We start from the raw sequence: 7910 nt of genomic DNA, 5'->3' as shown, positions 1-7910 counted from the left end.
AATTTAACTTTTTACACAACAAAAAGAACATGTTCACATTATGGAATGTACCATTCCATAGAGCTATGAGAGGGAGCTGGAGACAGAATATTGAGGGACTACATATTTCAGAGTAAGAGCAAAAGCTCGTTGAATTGTATTTTCCAAGCTAGTTTTAGCTGGTGCATGCATTTTAAATCAAACTGAAGACTGCTCAGGTGTGGAATGCCAGAAATAGTCCTGATCATGCTGAAGTTGATGGTACAAGACAATTCCATTGATCATAAGACTTCACAATTGATGATGTGGGTAAGACAATAATTTATGCAGTATTTGTAGCTATTATAAAAAAACCCAAACAACAAACAAAACAACAAAACAAACATAGAAAATCTATGGTAAAATGTGTCGATTTTGAGAAGTTCTCCAAAGTCAAGAAACGTGAACCTAAATTGTGGTCAAGACCACCTAACATTTCTCAAGAAAGTAACTGAAGACTTTTAGTATGAGGAAAACAATACATTTTAACTGTACTCTTAAAAGTGTTTAGATTTCAAGCATCTAAGGTGTCTTGCTGAGGCACAGCCCTGCCAGATGCAATGACCTCGACCGAGAGTTGCCAGACTCACAGAAAACACAATTCCTGGTCAGCATTTCATGTAATCAATATCCAAAATCTGATACAAAAATTTTCCTGCTTTCAGCATCTTTAATTATACTTCTCCCTCCTAGAAGGTGGCAAGTCAAGAGTTTATTTATTGAAAGATCTGTGAAATATTTTCTATCAGACAGTATTAGTCATGCTGTGGGTTCCTTTTTAAGCTTTAACATGGAGTCACAAGCCTTTTTGCCTACTGATTCTGCTGGTAATTTTTTTATATGTTTGACTAAACATAAAAAGATCAATAAAAACATATTTGTTCTTGCAGTAGCATCTCACAATGCCATAAATAACTCTTGTAAGTGAAGTCAGGTGACTGAATCAAATGCAGCAGACAGAAACACATCCTCTTTTGCATTTATAAACACTGCTTTCTGACAATCCCATCCCTTTTGTCCATGACAAATTTGGCCAAAACATCCATTTTATTAATAAATGTTGAGTTAAATTGAGTAATTAATGGTTCTTCCTGCCTGGTTATTGAAATGATTGATCTAGAAAATAAGCCTTGGTTGAAAGACATAAGGTATATGGCAGTACTTGAATTTAAATGTCATTGTTCCTCCACTAGCCTAAGTATTTCTTTTGCCTAAGAATACAGAAACTACTCATTATTTTTTTGTCACAGAAAAATTATTCAGTTAGAACAGTTAGAAATAAAAACTTACTACCTTCCTTCTTCCTGTCATTAAATTCCCCCGCGGATTAAAAACTACCATTTTATCTTGTCTTTAGCTGTTTTACTCTCAAAAAGACTGAGAAAAATCTAGTAGATTACCGATGTTGAGCTGTTTGAAAGAGCTAGAAATACTGTTCTATTATCACAGCAGGAATTTCCAAAGTGATGAGTTCATCATAGGATGCACAGGCATTCTCCTGGAAGGTAGGATAAAGGCTGTACCTGAAACTCAAAGCTGCTGAATCCCAATATTGAGTTGGTTCCAGGTCATGTTCTGCCAGACAAAGATATTAAAAATGTAATGCCAGCACTAACGAGAGATTTGGCACACAAAACACAAAGAATGCTACAGATTGTGCTGACAGCGTGACACTATGTTTCCCTGGATGTAGTCCGGGTATTATGAGAGTAAACTTGGAGCACTAATGAGAAGAATGATATTGAACTGGAAGAGCTGCTAACTATGTGGTAGCCACAGGGTTCCTGGAGTTAACTGGAACTAAAATTAAAACTATACTACTGAAAGTAACAGAGGGTAAACTAGGCAGAAATACAGAAAGAAGGGACTCTCAGCAGGAAAAACTTGTTTCTGGTACTATGCTTGCAGGATATAAAGGGCTTTCCTAATCATACTCTTTTTATCCCTGAACTACTGTTAAAGATGAGCATGAAGCTCGGGCTTAAAAGGGCACATATCATTTCAGGATATAAACGAGTTTCACAACTGGCTGGAGAAAGTGATGTATAAAAGTTGAACAGAAAACCCCTTTAGGTGCAAGAAGTAAAATATATGTTGAAGATACAAAGATCATCCTATTTCTTCGAGGGTCCTGGTTTTTTTGCTGTTGCCATTGTTGATTTTTGTTGGCCTCCTATTTACATCAGCTAATGATCCTCATATGAAATGCATATAAAATGCTTTGACATGGATTCTTCTTTGACCATCTCTGTTGGTATTCTTGGCAATCTGCACTACAGTTCTAGAAACTTACTGTCCCTTGCAGGAGATGTGCACCCACTTAACTCTGCCAGCCAACAAAGTCTGTGTGCTGGATATTCCCTTATTAAGGGAAAAATCATAAGTTTATCTAGTAATTGAAAAAGAAACACATTATTATCGAGAAAGAACTACCGTTACCATCACCAGAACTCTAAACAGAGTGCTATCTAATTTGTTGTCTCTTCAGCATGCCAATAAATGTCCTTGTTCCACAATTCTCAGTTGCTTCCAGTGTTGTCTCTGGTATTCTGGCTCCTGTTAAATCACTAACATCTTCAATTACCAGGTTATTAACCACTTATTTTTATATATAAAATTCACAACTGAAGTTATACTTAATTATTTCAACTCTATGAAAGTAAAAGATACACAAGAAAACATCAGACAAACATTCTTTGTCTTTGAGAGTACGACAACTGAGGGAATTTGGACACTGTAACTCTGATCCATATTGCGACCGTGCCCTAGCTGTCATTTATTTCTTCTGTACTCCAGATTCACAAACACAGAGAGGAAAGTTTTAAGGTGGAGTAGGCTTATCCCTTCTCCTTCTCCAGTACAATACAGTTTAATATTATCAATACTTGGAGATAATGCATAACTCAATGTGTCCTGTGTTAATATATAGTACAGGGAAAAAAAATACAGAAAATTTAACCCGTGAAGAAAGAGGTCTACTCTACACAAAGTCCTCCTCTACTCTTTATGTGAGACAAGGAAACACAGTGAAGAAATCATAGTTACTTTTTTTTTTTCTTCCCCCCTAATGTCAAGTGTAAGGATGCCAAAAATAAAGCAGCCTGTTCTCCTGAATTCAGAACTACGTCTACTATGTCAAGTAGAAATTACTTCGTACTTTTAGTAACAGGGAACTTATTTTTGGATGCACTTGAAAACTGACCGCAAATGAAGATTATTATTTCTTTTTCTTTAAAGACTGAAATAATGGTATTTGACTAGACTAATACCTCACTGTTTGCCCATAACTGTGATGTTTTCGATAACAGCATTGAAAAGTCACCATCAATAGCAACTACTACTATCTGTTTCTTCCTGCTATATTTTGTTTAAACCTATTTAATTCAGCCTTTGAAATAAGCACACAAAGGAGTAAATCCAACCTCCATTCGGTACACAGATTAAACCCAGGAAATAATTTAATAAAACTCTACAAGAAAAATGACTTAACTGTTGAGGACAATACAGCACTAATGTGTTTCATAACCAATGTCTTACCGACTGTAAGAGGGTCAGTGCACATGTCACTTCTGTTCTCCTTCCATGCTAGCAGGTACTTGAGGCTGACGGCATCTTCTGCTTCTATGTGGCTGTTAAATGCCACCATCAGCTTATGAGCCATTGCAATGCCACAATAAGTCTTTGTTTCATCCACTAAAGGCAAATTATTTAAAGTTTTTGCTGCCTCTAAAGCGTGACTGAAATATTCAAAAGCTTCATTATAGTTGCCCTAGTAAAGAAGAGAAAAAAAGAAAAGAACGTAAGAACTAATTGTAGTCACACATATTTTACCTTGACATTACAACCTGCTCCACTGGCACCTCAGAGATGTTGCAGCTGAGAGGCCAGCCCACAGAATGACTCATGGCATGGAATTAAGCAAATCACTTTCCCTTGCTGTTTCCTAACCTCTAAAATCCAGATAACACTGCTCATATCTTTCTCGGGAACAGAATTGTTTTTTTGTTGTCTGTGTAGTATTTTGAACATACAAATCTAAGCATACCAATGCTAAGTACTAATACTGATTCCAGCCAGGCCATTTAGAAATTATCACTATTGTTTCATTAAGTTTAACATCTCTCTGGGAGGAAAGGTCCTAATTTACTACTGTGATACTAAATGTTAGAAATCTTAAAGCTGGAAAGAAAAAAGGATAATGAAATGATGGACCTAAAGAACAGAAAAGGAATGAAATTAAAACCTACAGATTTATGGGGGAAGAAGGCACATACCAAAACCCAGGGATATTCCTAATCACAAAAAAAGAAACAGTAGGAGAAATATAAGCCAACTGTTGCTAGATAGAAAACCCAAACAATTTATTGCTTTGTCCTGCAGAATACAGAAATCCAACATTCAAGAATCCAGTAAAAGTGTATAAACTACAGCAGATAACACATTAAGAAGAATTTTAAAAAGTATAACAAGAACTATTTTTTATGTGAGATATAGAAAGAAAAGTCCTCAACTTCTTGACCAAAGAGGAATAAAGAGAAAATCAGGGAAAATCATGATAGGCTGAAGGATACTGCTGAAAACCTAAAACATTTCTTGGTATATTTCTTCATCTTTTGCATATTTCTTTTTTGCCATGAAGCTACTTTGAGTTACCATCAGAGATGGAGTCAAAAGAAGAGTTGCAGGAGCAAGCTTCTAATTTAAAGAGTGGTATACCACCAGACCTAAAGAAAGCATAAATAAAAGATTTGAAGAAATCTAAAGACAAAAACATTGAATTGCTGGGAAATAAATGACATCTCATTAAAACCAGGTAGTATAATCCAGGCTTGAAAGGTAGTATATTTTGTGTTGGTGTTATATGTGGCAGTGTGCAACAACTTTATGCTCTAGTATCAGTATTGTCTAGTGTTTAATTATTATAGAAAAAGAATCAGATGATAATTTTGCCAAGATTGTAGAAAAAAGGTAAAAAAGGAAGGTTTTTGCAAGGCTTTGAGGAATTTCAAAGGGACCTAATAATATTTCCTGAGTGGTTATGTGATAGCAAATGAAATTAATTCTTTAGAAAATGAGAGGTAATTCATACTGCCTGAACTATTTGCAACTTTTAGTGGGTTCTAATTAACTGAGGCTTGGGAAGGTGGCCTTGAAATAACAATGGCAGCTTTGCCATGGTTTCTCCTAAATGCAAAACAGCTCTACTATCTAGTAAGGTCAAGCAAAATATTACAATGCATCAAGAATGCAGTGGAGAAAGCTAGAGCAGATACAAACTATGTAAATAAACAGTAGATTAATAAAACTGGACAAAGTAAATATATGCCAAAGAGCAAACACAAACCAGGAATAGACTGAAAATTGCTACCAAATACAACGGAAGAATTAAGATGAATTGAATATAAATGAAGAGCAAGAGATTTAAAAATAATTACAGCAGCGCTCTCCTCTTAATGTATCATTTATGGTAACAATCTTGATCACAAGTCTGTGAAGAAGAAGAAAGATGGATAACCCTGTGTAAAAAAAAATATCAACAAACAAGACATGGCAAAAAAGGGTCTTCCTGGGAGCAAATCATTATGGAACTGTTCATCCTTTACGTTGTTCTGAAGGAATCAGTTCCTGCTCGCTGGAAGATACCTTCCATTTCTCCCATTGGTGTGGAATTCTGCTGCCCTGATGGCATAAACTTCCTGACTGAAAACGTTTTCAGAGCTGTCTTATCCTTTTGCTCTCAGCTTGATTTGTCAAGACTGAAATTCCTCTCCAGGAGGAGAGACTCTAGGTGACACCTGTTGAACTTGATACCACTTTTTGGGACCAAAATTTTTATAACTGTTAAAATGTGCCTGTAATTAAAAAAGGAGAGAAGTGTAATAGAAATTCAGGTAGTCTTTAGCCTTTGTATAATACAGCAGGGGAGCAAAATTAGGCCTGTGAGGACACAGCAACGAATAAAGAATGATAAGCATTGGCATAATAGGTAAAAAGCAGAAACATCTACCTACCACACTCATGAGAACTGTAACAGGTTAAGTGATGCAATTAGTGACAAGAATGCAGCAAATCAGACTAAGAAACTTGAGAAAAGTGGAATGAGAAATGACAGCATGTGTCATGCTAACTTCATCAGTTTGCATAATAAGTAAGCAACTTGCTTAACAAACTGGGAGAAATTAGACCTAATAGTTGTGCATTACACAAACTCAGGCATTTTAGGAAACAAGAAACATATGAGTAAAACAATCATGACTAGAAAGCAGGAACTGAGCATACAGCATCAAAGAAAGATGGCAATGGTGATGGAATAGCGACATGACAGAACTGTAAAGATACAGCAACAGCATGGACAGCAAAATTAATTTGGTCAAAGTCACTTTGGGAAGAATAGTAAAAGTTATACCCCCAGTTTACAAAAGGTCCCCAAGGATAGATCTGGATATAAATAGAGATATCTTTAATTCGATGAGAAGGACAGTACTGTTGCAAATTCTATCACTGGGGGAAGTACACAGTTGAATAAAAATATCCTAATAATGACTTAGAGAATACTGGTGATGACAGCTGACACCAAGCAGGCAGTGATCCAAGACAGGAAATGTTAATTTAGATTCAGTTTTGGTAAACATTGCTGACCTTGCAGAAAAAATGGTATCGAAAATAGGGAACTGTAAAACTTTGAGAAGGTTTTTTTTGTATGTTAAAATTACATATTTTATGTAAATTAATCAGATTAAGTCACTATATTTCTTCCCTTCTACACCACTACCCCAATTCAAGGCAGCAAATTCTGAACTGAGAAAGGTAATTAAGAGAATACTCAAGAAGAGGTTGATTCTTAAAATATCAGTTCTCATAGAACTGATTATTAGCAATGGCGGCAGAAGCAGTGAAATATAAATGTAGTTAAAGAGAATTAAGTTAATTATTTTTCCAATTAGGAGTAGAATAATTAAGGACAGTATTACTTCACCCTAACTTCTTCTAAGTTTCAGATCCATTTTAAAGTTACTTTAGCAAGTTCTCAAAGACTTTAAAACTTAGTTTTCAATGGGAAAATCAGCATTTATGCTAAGGACATATGTAAATAGAAAACTTTCAGGGTAATTTAGAGACTACAGAGTAATAAATTTTTCTGCTGTTTATGAAAGAAAAACAGGCTAGCAACTTTGGTAGTGGGAGTTCCCTGTAAGAGGAATCCAGAAAAAAAAAAACCTGTATTTTGGGTGTAGTGTAAGCGAAAAGAGGAAATAGCCTATTCAATATATTAATGTAGAAAAGAAATTATAGCAAAAAAACCCAGGCAACAGAAGTTAGAAAAGGTGATTTTGAAAGGGTATTTCTATTTTTATTTTGTTCATAGTGAAAGTGTTTTCTAATGTCCACATTTTCTAGTCTGTAGAATGCATTTTTTTATTAGTTACTGTATCTAACTAATTTCATGTAGCATTTCAGCTCTAAAATATGTGTTAAAAAGCTCAACACGAATCTTTCTCTTCTGCAGTAATGTTCTTAACCCTTCTGATTTCAAAAACCAAGTGCTACTGCCGTGCAAGTGCCACATCTCTAGATGCAGTAAGGGGCAGAGTAAGCATGGAAACTGCTACTCAGACAGGCAGCCAACAGAACTGCTGCCTTTGCAGGGAATACCCCAGAGGAACAATTCACAGACTGGCACATGGGTCAGAAAGAAGCACTTCAAAAGACCTTAGAAGCTACGATAAAGGGACTGAGTTACCTTTAGCTTAATATCGTCTGCCACTGCCTATCTATGATTTAAACAGGCCAAATCAAAGCCACCAGGCTGGATGAAGGCATACAGAAGAGAAAGGCCTTCTGCTGCCAACACAGGCCTTTGACAAACTATTCACTTCCAGTACTCATTTCAT

The 7910-nt window shown here is 35.7% G+C and overlaps 1 protein-coding gene across 1 annotated transcript in view; it reads right to left on the bottom strand.

The window, feature by feature from the left end:
• Positions 1–1441: 1441 nt before the first annotated feature.
• The window catches only part of TTC29 (tetratricopeptide repeat domain 29), an 85557-nt gene continuing 79088 nt past the window's right edge, over positions 1442–7910 (bottom strand). The window contains exons 9-10 of the mRNA XM_086464785.1: positions 3556–3787; positions 1442–1593 (exon numbers count right to left, since the gene is read on the bottom strand). Coding sequence (XP_086320911.1) covers positions 1442–1593; positions 3556–3787 — 384 coding nt within the window. The remainder of the gene's footprint in view (positions 1594–3555; positions 3788–7910) is intronic.

The sequence above is a fragment of the Leptosomus discolor genome, chromosome 4 (assembly GCF_034619465.1).
Source record: "Leptosomus discolor isolate bLepDis1 chromosome 4, bLepDis1.hap2, whole genome shotgun sequence".
NCBI classification, from domain to species: domain Eukaryota; kingdom Metazoa; phylum Chordata; class Aves; order Leptosomiformes; family Leptosomidae; genus Leptosomus; species Leptosomus discolor.
The sequence above is the reverse complement of the archived record's forward strand: the minus strand, read 5'-3'. Positions and strand labels throughout refer to the sequence as shown.